At 43.1% G+C, this 20,787-nt stretch overlaps 1 protein-coding gene across 2 annotated transcripts; it reads right to left on the bottom strand.

The window, feature by feature from the left end:
• Positions 1-1,406: 1,406 nt before the first annotated feature.
• GPRASP3 (G protein-coupled receptor associated sorting protein family member 3) lies at positions 1,407-19,177 on the bottom strand. Of its 2 annotated transcripts, XM_066249409.1 has the most exons (5): positions 19,106-19,177; positions 18,859-18,949; positions 6,029-6,125; positions 5,382-5,452; positions 1,407-5,063 (listed from the first exon to the last, which is right to left on the bottom strand). In XM_066249409.1, exon 5 carries the CDS (start codon positions 4,785-4,787, stop codon positions 3,153-3,155), a length of 1,635 nt encoding a protein of 544 aa, XP_066105506.1. In that variant the 5' UTR covers positions 4,788-5,063; positions 5,382-5,452; positions 6,029-6,125; positions 18,859-18,949; positions 19,106-19,177; the 3' UTR covers positions 1,407-3,152. The 2 variants fall into 2 exon arrangements, with proteins under 2 accessions (XP_066105506.1, XP_066105505.1); XM_066249408.1 differs by lacking the exons at positions 18,859-18,949; positions 19,106-19,177 and adding an exon at positions 7,570-7,930.
• Positions 19,178-20,787: the final 1,610 nt, after the last annotated feature.

Here is a 20,787-nt window from a genome sequence, read left to right as displayed (position 1 = left end):
AATGCACCCCCCATGTTTATTGCAGCATTGTTTACAATAGCCAAGATCTGGAAACAGCCCAAGTGTCCATCAGTAGATGAGTGGTTCAAAAAGCCATGGTACATATACACAATGGAATACTATGTGGCCATGAAAAAGAAGATATATTTTTAAAAGAGTAAAAAGATAATCCACAGGCTGGGAAAAAATATTATTAGTAAGATATATATCTGATAATTGACTTGTATCCAGTATATAAAAAGAATAAACATGAACAATCCAATTAAAAAAGGCAAAAAATTGATGCATACTTCATCCAAGATACATGGATGGCAAATATACATATAAAAAACATGTCTAATGTCCTGGCCTATGGTGGTGCAGTGGATAAAGCATCAACCTGGAATGCTGAGGTCACCATTTTGAAACCCTGGGCTTTCCTGGTCAAGTACATATGGGAGTTGATGCTTCCTGTTTCTCCCCTATTTCTCTCTTTCTAAAATAAATAGTCTTAAAAATATGTCTAACATCATTAGTCATTAGAGATATCCCAATCAGAAAAGATATGGCTAAAATTAAAGAGACCCACACCAAGTATCAGCAAGGTATGTGGAGGAATTAGAACTCTCACATGCTGCTGCTAGAATGTAAAATGTTACAATTTAGAAAATGTAAGTTAAACATATAGTTACCTTAAAACCCAGCTATCCCACTCCTAGGTTATTTACCCAAAGGGAAAGCAATGTGCATGTCCACAGGAATAGTTCTACAAGAATGTTGATAGCTTTATTTCTAACATCCCAAATCTGGTAACCCGAATGTCCATCAACAGGTAAATGGAGAAGCAAAATGTTGTACAGTTATCTAGTGGAATACTACTTGGCAGTAAAAAGTAACAGCTATTGATATACATAACATGGTAAGATCTCAAATAATTATAGTTAAGTGAAATAAGCCAGACCCTCTTCCCCAAAAAACGATACATGCACTGATTCCATTTATATAAAATTATAGAAAATGAGAATGATTCTATACTGTCATTAAGCAGATCAGTGGTTGTCTGAGAGCAAGGAGACACAGGGAGGGGTAGGAGGGCGTGAAGAAACTTTTGGGGGTGGTGTACATGTTCACTGTCTTTACTGTGGTGGTTTTGCATGTGTATACATGTTAAAATTATCAAATTGTATGCTTTGAATATGTAGTTTAGTGTATGTCAAGTATACATCAAAAAGCTATTAAATAAGAAGCATGTTGCAGATCTGTATTGGACTAAAAGATAACTGGAAAGACAAAAAGGCAACTTGCAGAAAACTATAGCCCTATTTTTGCAAGAGAATTTGTGCATGTTGTTTAAGGGAATACACAATAAATGACTAGGCATTCTGCACCAAATTTTCACACACACACACACAGAGAAAGATTCAAAATATGTTGTAGAAGCATATTTATTGATATGGAAAGATGTTCACAATATACAGGTAGTGGGGGGGAAGCGAGTTAAAACAGTATCTACAGTACAAGCTCATGTTAGTTTCTTAACACATTATTTGCATACACTGAGACCTTCTCTTCAGCTCAGACTAGCTTGTAATACCTTGCCATAAGCCTTAGAGAACATCGCCATAGTCCAAAAGTCCTGGGGATGCTTTTTGAACCAGAGACTTCCAGGAATCACTATTATGTCAGTTGAGGCAGCAGTTTCTCTCTTAGCTTTCTTTTCCTGTTCTGTGTTGACAAAACTGCAGTTCTGGATCTAAATTTCTCCAGTTAAGTTTATCCTGTACAGTTTTAGCTGGTGCAAATGCAGAAAGCGGCCCAGACTACTAGTAAAAGATGGAGCATTTTGACAACTCATGACACACATATGAAATAGAAAAAAATATAAATGGTAAAAAAATTGTGATTGTGCAAGGAAGATAGCAATTCTTTTTAAAATGTGATGTATGAAACAATGTAGAGTGACTCCAGTTATTTGAAAAAAGATAGGAAAGATATATAGCAGATTTCACTTGTTGATTACTCCAAATGTACATCTTACTCAACAGTTTTGGGTACCTATATTCTCAGACACTGTCAGTTCATATCCATACACTCCTGCCAGACTTTTCTCCTGATCCCCGACAGGTATAGCCAAATGCCGAATCGACAAATGCATTCTGGGAAAGTGAAGCGAAAGACTGGCAAGGGCATTAACCACAGCAAATTGATTCATTAAACTGAGCCTTCAAGGCCACCATCTAAAAATATGAGAGGACTAGTGTAGTGAGAGGATTTTATTATCAGACAAAACAGCTATACTACCTGCCCACTATGGGGATCTAGGAAAATTTATTCAACCTCCGTAACTCTCATTAGAGGTGATCCCGAATAATGTTTTAAGAAAACAAACAAAAAACCTACCACTACTTAGCTCATAAGACCATTGTTAGAAGAGGGGAAAAAAACTTGCATACCTGTAGTGCCAAGTGTCTGACATTAAAAGCAGGTATTCAGGAAATGCTTCTTCCCTACACCTACCTCCGTTTTTTTCTGAGCTGACTCTTACATAAACGTTGTAGCAACATTTAAAAAGTGAGTATTACAGTTATCTAGGATTCAGGCGCATTTCTGTGTTGTAGAATACATTATATGATTCAGGCAGAATAGGAGGAAAATTAATTCCTCTTACGTTAAATAGCTTATAAGAACCCCTGCCTTCTTTATGTATTGAGAGTGTACATTTCACAATGACTTTGAGGGTGTGAATATATGTAGGCCTGTTAGGTATCTTTTTATGTGTATATGCCATATTTCTGCAACTAGATGATAAATTCAAAACGATTTTTTTTTTTTTTGCCATTTGAAGCCACAAACAGATCCAAGCAGATACTAATGAACAAGTTAGCTTACTTAGGGTTAAGTGGCTCACTAATTTCTTAGGTAAAATGTTGAAAAGTGCCCCATCTACCACACAAGATAAAAATCAGACATTTTCAGTTCATGATGTAATATTCATGTGATACTCCAAAAATGATCTAGCTCAAACCTAGAGACTGTCACAGGTAATACTGTTAAAGATGGACTTTATCATGTGCATGCACACTGTAATAAACAAAACATGCAAGGCTCTTTGAGAAGAGACAGCCTATTAAGAGTGTGGAGACAGTTCTGTGCTTTTGTATTTCTGGATCATTTTACATTGTTTCAATAATCACTTTAACTTCACGGAAAATGGCCGTGAGTGTATCATAGCTCGAGAGATCAACGACAACAATCGAACCCTTTCTGATGTGCTCCTTTATGTTAATAAATATGGCCACAGCACTAACGAGATTGGCTTTTGCTTCTTTCTGATTAAAGATTAGTTTTAATGCTGCCAATGCCTGTGTATTGATCATGTCTCTGGCTGCAGCTGGGTTTTCAGACATATTCAAAAGTACTTTCAAAATCAGATTTCTGGTTTTACGATTTCCCTGGGTAAGCAGCTTAAAAAACTCCGTAAAGTAAATGACGACAATATGATGATGGTTAGAACCCGTGGTCAGCTGCCCCAGTATTTTTAAGGCAGACTGCTGTCCAGGTGAGTTCAAAGGAAAAGACATGGTTTCTCTACACATATGTCTAACATGTAATTCCAACTTACGCTGTCTTTCACTCACCGAAGGGGGAGTCAGAGTAATTATAGCCTCTTTTCTCATTTCAGAGGAAGGAAAACTGAGCAAGCTCTCAATAAGCGTCACTACACCAACCTCATTAATGAACTCTTGGGCAAATGGATGAACATTAACGATGCCCATTGCAATTTGAGCTATTTTATGAATGAGAGGATCAGTAGTGGACTCAAGTAAGGATATAAGTTTTTCAAATTCCTCAGAAGACATGTAGCATTCCATTTTGCAAGGGCAAGCAAATGGCTTAATCCCATTCATCTCCCTGATCTTGATTTGACGTCTAATCTCCTCTATGGTCTGAGTGCAAGCCTCAGAACCAAATGCGTTCTCTGGGATATTCTGTGAGAGTATGGCCTTAGACAGACACACTGGTTCCTCAGGCAAAGGCGGAGTACTTCCCTCAGCTGCGCCCAGGACAATATATGAAGAAGGCTTTGCCTCAGCTCCACCTTGGGATCTAAATCCTAACACTGCTGGAGGTATAGCAGGGGCCTTGGGCCAGATAGTTACCTCAGACCAGTCCTTGGGTCTATCTTTTTCATTAATTTCATCCACAGGCTGGGGCCTAACAATCCGGCTCACGGGCTTAGGATTAGGGTCAAAACTAGTTTCATCACCATCCCAAAACCAGTTCCCAATAACGTCGTCTTCCTCCTCTTCAGCCCCTGCGCCAGCCTTACAGGTAGCCCCAGCCACAGGCTCCACCTTCTTAGCAGGGGACGGGGGACCATTAGCAGCTTTACCTTCAGCTTTGGCACTGGAAAGATTACCAGTCTCTGGCCCATTCCAGAGCCAGGACTCAACATCATTCTCTTCCCCAGGCCAGAACGAGGCGTCAGTACCAGCCTTATCTTTACTCACAGACTTGGGCATGGCACTAGCCTCAGTCACAGAGCGGCTCTGAGATACTCGAGGAGCCTCGTCTTTAACTTTGGGACTGATATTTGCCTGGGCTCCTTTCTTCACTTCAGTAACAGTCTTGTTCTTAGACGCTGCCTTCATCTCTGCCACTGCATCTGCCTGACCCCCTGCCTTGGCTTTTCCTTTGGCCTGGGTCTTGGCTACAGGTTCAACTATGCCAGTAGCCTCCTTCTTTGTCTTAGCTTCTACACCAGACCTTTTCCCAGTTTTGTTCCTGTGTCTTCTGCTCCTAGTCATGATTAAAGCCTAGTTATATCGAGAGCCCTCGAGTCTTAGACTGGGTTCTCAATGTGTCCTAGGTCAATACCTTGACCTACTTTCACTGGGTCAGAGATAAACCTTGTAGCAAGAGTTCAACAGTCACACAGTCTCTTTTCCAAACCCAAAGCTTCGTCAGTGAAACAGACAGAGGCACTCAGACTGAGGGAAGATGACAGTTCCTGAGTGAAGACCTGTTGAAAGCGACAGTCTTCTGCCACTCCAAGGCCACCGCAGCCACTGCTGGAGATGGACCTGAGGTGGGAAAAGGAAAGGGGCTTTGAGACTCTTCCAACTGTGTTCACCTATGCAGACCACCACACAGGACATGAGAGTAGAGATGGTGGTAGAAGTGAAATTGTAGACGATTGTTACCTCATTTTATCCTTTCCACACTCCCACAAATGCCCAACAACGTTCCCGCCCAGACACTACCACACTCTTCTTGCATCAAATAGGAGAAGGGATGATGGAAAGGTTTGCTGAAGTGAGAGAGGCTACAGAGCATGTAGCCCTTTTGGTGTACATGACCATACTAGTCTACAGGTCTATGTAGGTAGGACTCACACCAACCTGCACTGATCTCCTTCTTTCCTTGCTTGCTTCCGGTGTTGACAGCCCTAAAGCTGAAATCACAGGCAGACCTGTTAACAAAAAGACAGGAGGGACTGGAATTCACAGTCTTTGTAGACAGACATATACTTTGGTTTCTAAGCCCAGAACCTGCTTTCCCAAACCTGGGTGCTTTGGTTATACTTTTGACCCTTGAACAACATGGGGGTTACGGGCATTGAACCTGCGTACAGTTGAAAAATCACATATAAAGTTGGCTCTCTGCCTATGTGGATTCTCAACTGCAGAGCTGAACCTTGAACAATGGGGGTTTGAACTGCAGTCAGTAGACCTGTGTGAGTCAACTGAATTGTGGTCAAATAAAATAAAATCTGCGTGTAAGTGGACCCATGTTGTTCAAGGGTCCACTGTATATTTCTTGGCTTCTTGGTCTTCCTCAGGCCCTCCCTCCCCATTTCCTGGGTGTGTATCAATTACCTTATAGGCACAATCCTGCTTCACCCCATCCCCCATTTCTTATACACAAATGTGAGAGCAGAGTGGTTTAGAACGTTGAAAGACAATGGCTCCAAGATATGATCTGGTCTCAGCCACTGGCCAAAAGCCAATTCCCAATCAATAACAGGGGTGCTTAAGCTCACACTCACTTTCGATCCAAATGAACAGTTTTGGTCTTCTTCCTCAATTCAATTCAAAGTCAACAGCTACCTACAGATTCCCCCAGGAACCTATAAAGGAACAAACCTATAGACAGACAAAGAAGAGAAAACAGAAGAGATTGAGATGGCCCAACACCCACGATAAGTGTTATAACATACGCTTTTGTACATTCAAGGTCATGTTACAGGTCTCCCACCTGTTTGCTCCTGCCAAATAATTCCCCATCCATTCCACTAACACCTGCAGCTTGTCTAATTACACCTCCCAACTCTGAAGTCATTTTCCCAGCAGAGGCCACACCTCTTTACCCAAGCCAAAATATTAGGTGCAAGAGTGCGCAGTGGAAAATACGCAGCTGTGTTTAGTATGCATGAAGTAAAGATAATAGGGACTATTATTTTAATAGCATCTTTGTATGTCCTTCCACTTCCCCTTCTTTACGTATACACACATTCTATCTCATTCACCACCTATGTCAGCCAGCCCACACAGCAGGGACCTCAGAAGATGCTATTCTTTCCACGAAAGAACAGTCTTCTAGCTGGAGAAGAGTCATGCCACACAGAAAGATGGAGGGATATTCAGCGAAACACCAGGAAAACATGTTAATAATGGCAGAAAAAGATCAGGTTAATGGACAGATACCCAGAGTTCAGGTACTAATATTCTTATTTCAAGAAATCAGGAAATGGAAATAAATGTCTCTCAACTCTCATGGTTCCTCAGGTATTCACGCTCAGGAAATCCACAAAATCTTTTGTGAAACCGTCTCTGTATCAAAATGAGAGGGGCTGTGAAGGGCAGTCGGAGATGGAGTTTAGGTTTCCTGAACCAGAAATTAAATAAGCAAACTGACTTCATGCGTTCAAAATGGACTCCTCAGAAAATTCTCCCATCTTTTCTGAACCGCCATTACCTCAACATGTTCAAGTAGGCTGGGATGTTGAGTATACAGACCCTGAATGAGAAAGGTGGATTAATAATAGCACACTATTTATTTATCTGGACTTTTCCTGTGAAAGTCTATTGACTCTTCACTGGGTCATTTGCTTGCATTTAATTGGGTACAAGACCTAAACATGGAAGCCCAAAATACCGCTACGTTATGAGACGGGTCAACATTGCATTTTGACGTCTTCTTAACCTACTCACTCAGTCCCCTTTTTGCTGAAAACGCCGGACCTACCCCGCAGACAGGAGACGCTGGCATCAACGCGGCGCCTGCGGGAAGGGGGAGCACCCAGGACGCGGGGCCCAACAGGTCCCATTTCCAGGATCGGCGCCCCCACCTACCATCCCCCCAAACCGGCTCCCGCTCCGCCATTTCTCCCCACCGGCCTCCCCGCTGCCATCTCCCAGCCCTGTCGCCTCCTCCTCGCCTGGGTCCCCGGCGCCGCGCACCTCTCTCAGGGACTGGCTCCGATCGGCCGGGGCGCCCCCTCCTCGCAGGCTGCCAGGGGCTGGGTGCGGGCTGTGAGCCGGGGCAGTGTGGGGGGCCACCCTCTGGCCCCACAACACCCCCACTTACCTTGACAGGCTCAGGGCCCGGGTGGTCGTCCTCCCCTGCTCGCCGAGCTCCTCACTCAGATTCCCGCCGCCTTCCGTGAGCTCCGAAACGCAAAGAGCTGCCCGCCGCCGCGCCGCTGCGCCAAACCGGTCAGGGGCTGCGCAGGATGCGGCACGAACCGCGAGCAGCGAGGGTGTCGGGAAGGGGGGCGGAGGGATACGGCACGAACGGGCTCGACACCCCCTCCCAGACCCACCGCCGTTCTAACTCCTCCTTCCGCCGGGAGGAGCTCCCGCACAGGCGCGGGTTAACGCCAGCCTGCCTCAGTGGTCCAACGCGTTCCCTCCCTGCGACCACCCCCGGGTTCCCAGCACTACAATCTATGGGACCCGCGGGCGCGGCGGGGGCGCAGGCTCGGGCTGTTGGGAGGAGCTGCGCTCCAGGCAGCAGCGGATGGATACAGACCGTTCCTTGGCGGCTGTGAATCCCCCAGGCTGCTCTGTCTGCCCACCCCCGCCCCCATCCCACCTGCCATCTTCCTTGGACGCAGATAGGAGAGGGGCTGTGAGCACTGCAGGCTGGGGCGGGGGAAGGCGACCCAAGGCCAGACCACACCGCCTTAGGTGAACTGGGGTGACCCCCAAGGTTCTCTTTTATTGTTCAAGGTGCGAGGGAGGGGAGGAAGGTGGGAAGAGGCTGCCATGGTGGTCTCACCATTTGTCCCTCTTCTGCAGGAGGGCAGACCTAGACCGCTGACCCTAGGAAACAGTCCACTGCTCTGCCCAGAGTCCCTCATTCTGCCACACTGCTCCCCCCTCGTTTGAAATGGTTACACATATTGTCATTTTGCGGTCCCCACAGTTGCCCCAGAGATCCTTTCTGTCAGGACCCACACTGGTTATGCAATCCTCGCTGTCTGTTGCCCCCACAGCCCAGTGTCCAGCACCGGATAGGGCAGGTCCTGGCTGCTTGTCCTCCATACTGTCTGTCAAGTCTTCTCTTGCCATCACATCCAAGCTCTCACGATCTTTGGCCTTGTGGAAACGTGGCAGGGGTTTACCAGCTCGGATCTCAGCCACTTCCCATACACACCTGTCTAGTTTATCCTTTAGTGTTGTTAACAGACTAACCCTACATATTTTGAATTTCCTGATAATTATGCAAACTGCATTATATCCAAGTTTGGTTTTGATGTTTGCTTTGTATCATCAAATGTACATTTTCATGCCTTATAGCATACCTCTTAATTTTTGTTGAATGCTGGATATGATGCATTGGGCGATAGGAAGTGGGGTGACCAGACCGTGTGCAAGAAGTTTTATGTTAGGCTGTTTAGCAGTTGATCTGTGTATAATGTTTGCTCTAGCTGTAGGTGCCAGTCTTTAGATTCCTCTACTTTTTTTTTTTGTCTTCCTTCTTATCTTTGGCGTTCCCTAATTACTCCTTGCAGAGTCCGCATGTTACAGCTCTTTTAGCTATACTTGGCTCTCATTACACTGGAGGCTTGTGACATGGTAAGGACGTGTGCAGTGTTCTATAATCTAACAATTAAATTTCAGTACTTCGTGGGCCTGTGAACCTAGGCTGTGTCCTTCATGAATATTTCTTAGCTTCTTTCTCTTCTTCTGTGAAAATGGAAGGCTAGAGTGGGCTTGTTAGGAGGAATGCCTTTCTCTCATCGGGGCTAAGGCTCTCGGGAAGTGTTTTCCACTGCAGAGTAGAGCTTTGTCATGGAGAAGACTCTGACTGGACTGCACTTGAGCACACTTCCCTTCCCACTGGGAGTGCCATGAAGACATCTTTCAGGGATCTTCACTGTAAGAACCTGCTAGAGTTCTGGATTTAAAGCCCACTAAACTTTTAAGACTGTAGCCTGAATTTCTCAGTCTCATACTATTCCACACTCAGTTTCCAGCAATTTGCCAAAATTACTATTTAAGTCTTCTCCCCTGTTTATGTCTCTGTCTGTGCTATATGTAAGGAAATATAGGCTGTGACTCTCCGTATTTTTCTTTTCTCCAGAATTTGGGGAGGTCACTTGCTCTGTGACTTCAGTTTTCTGATGAGTCTAAGATAAGTCATTGATTCTCAGACTGTTCAGCTTTTTTTCTGGTTATAAGTACAGGAACAATGACTTCCAAGTTCTTTTCATGTCAACTGACACTGGAAGTCTAATCTATGGATTTTAACTGGGTAGTTAGAGTCCAGTGAACAGCTTTTGTCATCTTCTGAAAGCTGAACTTCGGATCTGGAAATAAAGTTGCTCTTGAAATCCTAGCTGTTCCCTTAATATTAGCTCTTTTCTCTCCCAGATAATGAAAATGTATATAGCTCCCTGAACTTGTCATCTCAGCCTCCAAATTCTTAACCTGGAGTGAAGATTAGACTTCCTGAATCCAAGTTCCTGGTGGTGAGGTCTGAAAAACAGTGACTTAACCCATCAACCTGGGATGCTGAGGTTCCAGGTTTGAAACCCTGAGGTCCCTGGCTTGAGCATGAGCTCACCAGCTTGAGCACGGTGTCACTGATTGAGTGTGTGACATAATCCCATGGTTGCTGGCTTGAGCCAAAAGTTACTGGCTTTAAGTCAAAGGTTTGTGGCTTGAGCAAGGGGTCACTGGATCAGTAGGAGTCCCCTAGTTCCTTTAAAAATTGTCATCTAGTCATATTATGGGGTAGGGTTGGGTAAGTAGGAAAGAGTAAATGAGAACTCCATGGTGGCTTTTAGTGGTCTTAACTGCTAAGACAGTACCCAGTGCTCTTTGTTACTATAACCTCAGTGCTTTTTAATACTCTGTTTTGCCCACCATAACTAACCCCTTACTAAAAAGAACATCATATTTTGTGTAAGTATGCCTCCTTCCTCCTTGTGGTTATATACCACAGGGAGGCTGATCCCAGTTCTAGGGGTGGGTCTGCAGTGTCTTGGGGGTAATCCATTCCCTTGGTAACTCTGGTTCAGGAAGGGATGATGATCTAACTCTGGTATATGAGACATTAGGAGAAGACTGGAGAAGAACTAAGAAGAGTGTCCTCGCTCATAAGAAAGGGCCATCAGGAAAAATTGTCTTTTTCTTTTTCAGAAAGTCATTTGATTCTTAGAATCAGGCTTTGCAGCTATTGAGTGGAATTCCAGCCTTAGGATGGAAGCTGATACTGTAAATGGCAAAAGGGAGAGAGGGGGAAAATTTGAGTCCTTAGTTGAATCAAACAACCATCCAGAACTCAGTACTTCCAATCTGTGGATCATAAATTTCTTTATTAAGTTAGTTTTAGTTACTTTTTATCAATATTCAAAAGTGTAACAATCTTAAATGATATCTATGTTCAGGCACAGAACAACTCTTTAGTGAGTAATAGTTCCTGATTTGTGTCTGATAGTGAGCACCTATCTCTTAAAACCAGTGGCGGAGCTCATGTGTTCAAGTGAAAGGAAAACTGTAGATTCTGAATGCTTTACCTAATGATTGCTAGAGGTATGACAACTGTGATTGGCATCTGTTCTAGGGTTAGAGCAAAGCCTCAGGCAGAAAAACTTAAACCCTTACTTATTGAGGGGGTTCAGAGGTACATTAAATACTTGAACTCATAGATAAGGCTGGTTTCAATTTGGAGTCATTTATGAAATGTCCATAATGTAAAGATCTCATCAATTCAGGGGACTTTACTGAGTTTGAGAAAGATAAATTCATAGTGTCAAGAGTCAGAAAGGTTTGTTTAACTTTCTCCCCAGGTACACTTTACTAAGCAATGCAGGTTTAAAAAGAGGTGGACATTTGAGATTTATCAAGAGCTGGGATTTTGCTAGGATAGTGGAGCCAGGCACTAGATAATAAGGTAGAAAAGTCATAAAAATGATGGACCATGACTGACCAGTAAGTTGTGAAGGAAGAAAAAGCTGGAATAGATTAATACACAGGAAGAAGGGGACAAGGGACAGGAGGTCTAACAATACACAGGTTTAAGTGTCTTTATGATGAATAAAGTACTTTGCTACAAATTGTAAGGAACAGAAAATCTGATGGTGAAGACAGTGACAGTGATGATGGCAGCTTTTGGTGATAATAGCACTAGAGCAGCGGTTCTCAACCTGTGGGTCGCGACCCCGGTGGGGGTCAAACGACCAAAACACAGGGGTCGCCTAAAGCCATCAGAAAATACATATTTATTATACAATACATTTTTAAATAAAATATGTATTTCCGATGGCTTTAGGCGACCCCTGTGTTTTGGTCGTTCGACCCTCACCGGGGTCGCGACCCACAGGTTGAGAACCGCTGCACTAGAGGGACACATACACAGTACAGTGGTAATGTACACCAGCCCCAGATTCAAACTACGAAGCTTTGAGTCGCAGCTCTTTTGTTAACCAGCTCAGTGAGCTTGGCCAAGTTACTTAACCAGTGTGTGCCTCAGCATCCTCCTATGTAAAATAGAGACAAAAGCATAATCTATTTCATAAGTTTGTTTTGAGCATTAAATAAGTTAATATATTTAGAACCCTTAGAAGAGTATCTGGTACATATCAAGCACCCAATATATCTTAACGATAATTACTTTTATAAATAATAAAAAGCTCAGATGTTGCAGTTAGACAGATGTGTTTGATTCACACTTCTGGAATTCAAGTTTCTTCCTCTATGCTACCTGTCCATCTACACTAGTTGTCTTTTTCATAAAAAAAGACTCCAGTACATAGTATAAAGACACAAATGCTAAAATAGCGGCAAATAACAAACAACGTATGCACACAGGACAGAGGAATTAATTCTTATCAAGGGGCAAAAAGTAAAGACTTCAAACAGACCCTAGCATTTGAGCTGAGTCTAAAAGGATGAAAATGTTTCCCTAGGCAGAGAAAGGATTGTTAGAGTAGTTAACAATAGAGTGAACAGTGGAGAAAGGCACAGAAGTAGTAAAGCACAGAGTATAACTGGATTGGGAAATGGCAGCTAGCCTAATGTGGCTTGAGTGCAGACAAAGTGGAACAGGCTTTGGGTTAGACACCTGAGAGTGAGTGCTTCTTTAAACTATGTCTTTATCTCACCCTAGTCCTGAGCCTGACTTGGAAGTATGTGTTGGGAGGTGGAGACGGAAAGGTGGAATTGTAAAGAAGGGTACAGGGCCTTGAAACCCTCTGTGGGGAGCCTTGTAGTATTTTATAGATGAGATTCCATTGAAGGTTGCTCTCTCTCTCTTTGTATTTTTCTGAAGCTATAAGTGGGGAGGCAGTCAGACAGACTCTGCATGCACTGTCAAGGATCCACCTGGCATGCCCACCAGGCTACAATGCTCTGCCCCTCTGAGGCGTTGCTCCATTGCAGCCAGAGCCATTCTAGCACCTGAGGCAGAGGTTATGGAGCCGTCTTCAGTGCCTGGGCCAACTTTGTTCCAGTGGAGCCTTGGCTGTGGGAGGGGAAGAGAGAGATAGCGAGGAAGGAGAGGGAGAAGGGTGAAGAAGCTGATAGGCGCTTCTCCTGTGTGCCCTAGCTGGAAATTAAATCTGAAACTTCCATAGGTTGGACTGACACTCTACCGCTGAGTCAACCAGCCAGGGCGAAAGTTGCTCTCTTGAAATGGGGAAGAGAGTGTCAGTGGGTGCTAGCTGTCCAGCTGTGCTGTAAGAAGATAGTTTTCTTTCATTCATGACTGGAGAGATGACAAATCCACTATAATTTTATCCCCAGGCAGCAACATTTTAGGTCAAATGACATTTGAATGGACCCTTATTATCTTATTGCATGAGACAGCCTAATATTTATCCAGAAGGGAGGCAGAAACAAAAAAGCCATATGAGTGATGAGATTTTACTTCAACTATATCCCAGAAATAGCTGAGGAATGATCCAAGGAGTGATCAGAACATACAGGGGGTCCTCGGGTTATGACAGTCTTGACATACAACATTTTGAGTTCACGATGCTCACTCCCATAAAAACTTAAAAAAAATTGAGACATGTTTTGGTTAACATTGTTAACATTGTACTTACGGAATATGTGGGTGAACTAGTTTGGTTGTGTGCAGAAAAATATGCAGTAACACAGTGTACGAGTGAGGGAGTTGGCATCTCCCATTACCCTTACCTACACCATTTTGGACCGTTCAAAGGTCAAGTGTTCCGTCTATGTTAGGCTACGGCAGTGGTTCTCAAAGTGTGCGCAAGGGCACACTGGTGCACCCTAGAAGATTTCCAGGTGCGCTCTATGGTATTCCAGAGAAATATGTGCCTTTTGGGGACCAAAAAAACAACAGGGTTTTTGGAGTTTAGATTTTGGGGGGACAGAGGTGTGGGGAATTGGCTGTAAGCTGACAGTCTGCCCAACCCCCCACCTCACTTGCCTGATTAGGTTGCAAAAGGCTGTTAAGCTGTGGTGCTGGATTGTTTACAGTACTCCCCATGTTCCCCGGAAAGACTGGAGGCAAGTTTCTTCTATCCTTTGTTTGGTGTAAAGTTAAAATGATATGTATGGTGGAGGTTTTCTGCACTTGGTAAAATTCTTGGGTTGCCTTGGAAACGTGATCAGAGACCAGTGATTTGCTAATGGCCTCACTTTGCCCTATAAATAAAGCAAGATGTCATTTTGGGGCATGCTTTGTTCTTGCCAGCACCAATTACAGGGCCCTCCCAACCCCGTATTTTCTTAATTCCACAGGTTTTCTTAATTCTACACCATTCCCACTCGGGACCTGGAATTACTAGCTGCGCTGTTTCCCAGCATGTGCCCATATATAAAAATAAATATAGTTACTCTATTATATCATTTCACTATGAAAATAATGCTCTTTTTGTTAATACATCATTATATTATTTTTAGATAAATACACCCAAATAAAATGGATAGATTTTTTCAAAAAGAAGTGTGATATTGAAGAATCTGATTCTGGAAGTGAGCAAAAATTAAGTGTAAATAAAATAGGACTAGAAGGCTGATGGGCAGAATTTAATTTATAGCATTTTCCATTAATTAACACTGAACAATACGATTGGATTAGAAACCCATTCATGGAAGCTTCAAGTGATTTTGGTTTAACATTAACAGAAGAAGAAGAACTGGCAGCTATATCCACTGATCGTGGATTGATGAATAAACATAAGGAATTGTCTCTTGAAGCCTTTTGGATTTCTGTAAAAGAAGAATATGTGGCAATATCTAAAAAAGCTTTGAACATGTTACTACAATTATGAAAATCCTGTTTATGTGAATTAGGATTTTCTACCCTCAACACAATTAAGAGTAAAAAGAGAGGAATTCTTCAATGGATTGATGAGGAAATGAGAGTTTGCTTTCAAACATATGCCCAAACATTGAAGAAATCGCTAGGACACATCAGGCTCATGTTTCTCATAAACACAAGAATGAAAAAACACATTTGTGCTGGGACCTGCCGAATTTACTAAATCTTACTAAGAATGTATCTATCTATCTATATATATATATAAAGATAATTTTTTGTAATTTTTTAACCCCTCTTTTTTACGAATTCTAAAAAGTATAACAAAAAATGTAACAAAAATGTTTTAATGTCAGAATATAATTTTGTTGTGTTTATTTCATTTAATTACCATAAAAGCACGCTTGGACTTTATATTTTTTCTTTAATATTTGACTTAATTATTAAAACATGTTTCTCAGAAATTTGTATATAGTGCACCTACAATTATTTGTAGGATTTTAAATGCACCCCAACTTCAAAAAGTTTGAGAACCACTGGGCTATGATGTATTTTGACCTATACCAAAATTCGGGTTACATCACTGTTGTAGGAACGAAACTGTGTCATAACCCAAGGACCCTCTGTAATCATCTATGTTCTTGTACATGCGCATGCACACACACACTATTTACCCTGTCTTTTGGCTGAGATTGAAAAAATCCACAGGTGTGAACCGCTTAAATCAGTGGTCCCCAACCCCCGGGCTGTGGACCAGTACTGGTCCGTGGGCCATTTGGTACCGGTCCACAGAGAAAGAATAAATAACTTACATTATTTCCGTTTTATTTATATTTAAGTCTGAACGATGTTTTATTTTTTAAAATGACCAGATTCGTTCTGTTACATCCGTCTAAGACTCACTCTTGAGGCTTGTCTCGGTCACATGATACATTTATCCATCCCACCCTAAAGGCCGGTCCATGAAAATATGTTCTGACATCAGACTGGTCTATGGCCCAAAAAAGGTTGGGGACCACTGGCTTAAATATTTGCTTCCTATGCATGTGGGACTAGGAGGTATTCATCCAGGCCACAATATGAAGCTCCACAAATACAAATGCAGTGCCCACAACAGGAATTCTAGGCTGAAGGAGCTTTGATAAGAAAAATAAAATTATGGAGAACTTTAAAAATCATCTAAATTCAGCCTGACCAGGTGGCAGCACAGTGGAAAGTGACGAACTGAGATGCTGAGCACCCAGGTTTGAAACCCTGAGGTCGCCAGCTTGAGCGCGGGCTCGTGCAGCTTGAGCATGGGCTCACCAGCATGAGTGTGGGGTAGCTGGTTTGAGCATGGGATCATAGATATGACCCCATGGTTGCTAGCTTTAGCCCAAAGTTCACTTGGCTTGAAGCCCAAGGTTACTGGCTTGTGCCTAAGGTCGCTGGCTTGAGCAAAGGGTCACTCGCTCTTCTCTACTGGAGGCCGCTGGTCAAGAAACATATGAGAAAGCAATCAAAGAACAATTAAAATGCTGCAATGAAGAATTGATGCTTTTCATCTCTCTCCCTTCCAATTTGCCTTTCCCTATCTGTCTTTCTCTCTCTTGTTAAAAAAAAAAAATCTAAATGCAGGCACGTGTCACAAAAACATCTTCTGTCCTCCATAATACACTGGGAGCTGTACCTCCTTCATTTTAACTTGCTTATCTATGACGCATAGGATCAGAGGTAGATTTCCAGATATTAATCCAGGAGTGGCTGATAAAAGAATGACACCATTGTTCGGGTATCAATTCTTTGATACCAACTACCTAGTGTTAGCATCAGACTCCACAGACTCAAGGATTCAGACCCCAACAATACTGCCTCCACTTCAAATAAGATACCAGTTACAAGTCTTGGGGAGACCACCATGCTTCTGACTGACCAGTTATAAATTCAAGGGTTCTCATGATCCCCTTATGGTTTATAATTTACTTGAAAACCTCAGAGAAATCACTAAAAGTATTATACTTTGCATTATAATTTTATTATAAAGGCTTTACATAGCATAAGGTCTGGAAGGGTCACAGACATACAGCTTCCATGCCCTCTTCCTATGAATTCAGGGAAAATCACCTTCCCTGGATAACACTGTGTTTACCAACCAGGAAGCTGTACAGAGCCCTGAGTTTTCACTGGTGATTCCTTACCGATGTGTAATTAAATCAATGGCCACCTGATTGAATTCAAAATTCGGCTGTCCTTCCCTCTGTGGCCTAAAGTTCCAACTCTAATCATGTAGTTTGTCCTTCTAGGGACCAGTCCACCCCATGAAGCTATCTAAAGCAGGGGTCCTCAAACTACGGCCCGCGGGCCACATGCGGCCCCCTGAGGCCATTTATCCGGCCCCCGCCGCACTTCCGGAAGGGGCACCTCTTTCATTGGTGGTCAGTGAGAGGAGCATAGTTCCCATTGAAATACTGGTCAGTTGGTTGATTTAAATTTACTTGTTCTTTATTTTAAATATTGTATTTGTTCCCGTTTTGTTTTGTTTTTTTACTTTAAAATAAGATCTGTGCAGTGTGCATAGGGATTTGTTCATAGTTTTTTTATAGTCTGGCCCTCCAATGGTCTGAGGGACAGTGAACTGGCCCCCTGTGTAAAAAGTTTGGGGACCCCTGATCTAAAGGGTCCACCATAAGTCAGTAAATTAACATAATAAAGATACTTCTATTAGTCAAGAATTCCCAAGGTTTTTGAAGGTCTGAGCCAGGAACCAGCAACAAAGTTCAGAGATGTTCTTTCTACATTACACCATGTTTGAGGTACACTTTTTTGTCAAACTCTAAAAACACACAGCCATAGACCAGAGACAACAAACCTTAAGTGGAAAGACCATAATTTGAAAATTGGCCCTAATCCTTATCTTACCACATTGCTGTAGAGTAGAGGAAAGATGATAACAATGGAGGCAGGGGTAAGAAATCAGAAGGTAATCCTAGGCCTCAATCTCTGTCATTTTACCCCACATTCCCACTGTTCAATCCTAGCTCTTAAATGGAAACAGAAGGGCCTGAAGTAGTCTGACAGCATAGTTTCAACTCTACATTGAGAATAAAAATAAGGATATGAGTAGGCTTAGGGAAATTACTTCCTAGTGATACTGCTTAAACTACCTTGATACCCAGCCTTGGGCATCAGGGGTACCCATGACCCCCTCAGGTTTGGGAATATTCTGTTACAGGACAACAACTTATTAAGCCCTGCTACCTAGGATGAGACCAAAGGAACAAGTTGTAAGAAGTGGGCAGAAAGTGAAACACATGGAAGAGAGCAAAGTATCTGCAGAGGGGAACCTATGGGACCATCCATAAAATAATTTCTGCAAGTGTTTGCCAGAAAAATCCTACTCTGAGGATCAGGACTGAAAAGGGAGGAAACTTTAGATGGAGTAACAATCTGTGTATTCCCAGATGGAAGGGAGCTGCCGCCTGGGGCTGAGATCCGGAGGTTCTCTTGGGAGCTGAGAAGCAGGGCAGTATCAAGACAAGAAACCCTGTCGGAGACCACAGCATGTAGCTCCCCTCCTCCTAAGTCTCTCCTACAACTCCTTCCCTAGAGTTGTGCCAATTGGAATTTCTTCTCCCTCTCTTGCATCTCCAAGCAGCTGGAGCTTTGCAGCATAAGGCAGATGTATGCCCCCTACACACACACACACACACACACACACACACACACACACACACACACACTCCTTTTGTCCCACTCTCCCCTTGTTTTGAGCTGGTCTTAGCAATCCCCATCCTCTAGAAAAGACAGATGGAAAATAATGAGTGGCCAATAGGTGGGAGGACAGGAGTGTTGCTCAGGGTTCCCATCCTCACCTCTGTTTTTTTTTTCCGGAGCCAGCATCACTGCTTTATACAAATTGCATGTTCACGAACTCACACTTCACGGTTTCCTCTCTCTGGGCTCCCCTGACTCCAACTGCCTTCATGTGTCCACCTCTCCCACCCACATATAGAAACACAGAATTACACAGCACTGGGCAGAGCCTGGGGGTGAGGTGAGGTGTGTTCAGGAGGCAGCAGAAGGTTGCCAGGCACTTGCTGTACTACAATCTAGTTTCAGCCACCTCCAACAGATGCCATTTCAGGGCCTCTTACCCACCTCCTCCGCATCCACCACCGCCGCTAGTGACCAACGCTTCTCTCCACAGAATACTTGCCTCTCGCGGAATGACTTCTTGCCTCCTAAGCTCCTGGACAAAAGAGAGACTCCGCTAAGATGCTCGCGATTGCCTGTGGGACTATTTCTTCTACCAAAAAATGCCTGAGACTAGTTTTCTGGCTAGTGCAGCTCAGCGAGACAGCCACCCACCCACCAACCAACCCACCTACCCACAATAACATCATACCACTCCTCCCGCAGCAGTCTGTCAATCGTCAGGTATATGTCTTTCCTTTTTTCTCCGTGGGATAAACCTCTAGGCCTATGGAAGGGCGAGAGTGGTCATGTGACCATCAACCCATGTGACCACACAGCGCGTCTGCCACAGTCCCGCAGCATCTAAGAAAGGAATTTTCTGCCTCGGATTGAGAGCCTTGCTAGCCGAACCTGAATCTCTTGACCTTGGTGAAGATAGGCGAAGGGAGGCTGGATTTGGAGCCAAATCTTCCAGCCTTAGACCTGGGTCTTGCTCTACTGGAGCCCAGGTCTGGTCAGGAATACTGGATGGGGAGTTTGGATATAAATGACTTTGTACCTTCTTTCTAAAACTCGGGGTGACATGTTAAAAGCACACACAGGATATGTCCTGAAAAATATTGTTAGGCAAAGTAAACATTCCAACTTCAATCTCCACCTCCAGGATGATCTCTGTTAACACTTGTGGTTTGTGAAGGGAGGCAAAAAGGCCACTTTCCCCTATAAACAAGCGTTTTCAATCAGTGTGTGGCAAGAGTTCTTCTTCTTTTTCTTTTTTTTTTTTAACAGAGACAAAGAGAGAGCCAGAGAGAGGGATAGACAGGGACAGACAGACAGGAATGGAGAGATGAGAAGCATCAATCATTAGTTTTTCGTTGCACGTTGCAATACCTTAGTTGTTCATTGATTGCTTTCTCATATGTGCCTTGACCACGGGCCTTCAGCAGACCGAGTAACCCCTTGCTGGAGACCTTGGGTTCAAGCTGGTGAGCTTTTTGCTCAAACCAGATGAGCCCGTGCTCAAGCTGGTGGCCTCGGGGTCTCGAACCTGGGTCCTCAGCATCCCAGTTCGACGCTCTATCCACTGCGCCACTGCCTGGTCAGGCAAGCAAGAGTTCTTAACACATGCAATACCTGACTAGCTAATCAGGGGAATCGACATCTTTTTCCTTAGATTGTCAAAAAACAGTAATAACAACCACACAACTATAGCTGTCCAGTGTGAATGAATCAATGAATCAAAATCATACCTTTTCTTTTTGTCAGATTGGCAAAAAATATATTTTTTGGTGTGCTGCAGAATGTTAGTAATTAGTTTATGTGTGCCATGAGATTAAAAAAGGTTGAAAATCATTGCCATAACCCCTGCATATTAGAACAGGAAAAAAAGCACATTTCACTGTCAGAAAAATTACACAAAACTAGGGTAAAGAAAACACGGGTTACTGGATATTATTTCAGTGCAGAGCTAGGCTTCCCTTTCTAGTGATTGAGCATTTTCAGCTCTGAGAGGCTGATGTTAACCTGCAGATACAGTATTTTATCCAATAGATAAGGAAATGATTTCTGTCCAGCAGAACAGATAACATCAATGGTTACAATTTATTGTCTTTAAGATAGTAACCAATTTTGTATTTAACCCAGTAATGCTATCCTAACATTTTTTGTGTAAGTGTAAAATTTAACATACATTTTATTATTATACTGTACACAATCTATACACATATATCTCCTTCAACCATTTTCATAATCTTAGTTCTTCATTGTGCTGAAAAAGCTTTCACATGTTCATTTCGAATTTGAGTCATAATTTAACCTTTTCAAAATTTAACAGCAGCCTTAGACAAAACAGAAATAACATTTCTACCATGTCTAAGAATAATAAAATATTGC

This window comes from Saccopteryx bilineata, chromosome X (genome assembly GCF_036850765.1).
Source record: "Saccopteryx bilineata isolate mSacBil1 chromosome X, mSacBil1_pri_phased_curated, whole genome shotgun sequence".
Classification (NCBI taxonomy): Eukaryota; Metazoa; Chordata; class Mammalia; order Chiroptera; family Emballonuridae; genus Saccopteryx; species Saccopteryx bilineata.
Note: the sequence above shows the minus strand (reverse complement) of the source record. Positions and strands in the feature narration are given on the sequence as shown.

Coding starts and splice junctions, on each gene's coding strand:
- GPRASP3 (XM_066249409.1), bottom strand. CDS start 4,787: ATGACTAGGAGCAGAAGACACAGGAACAAAACTGGGAAAAGGTCTGGT.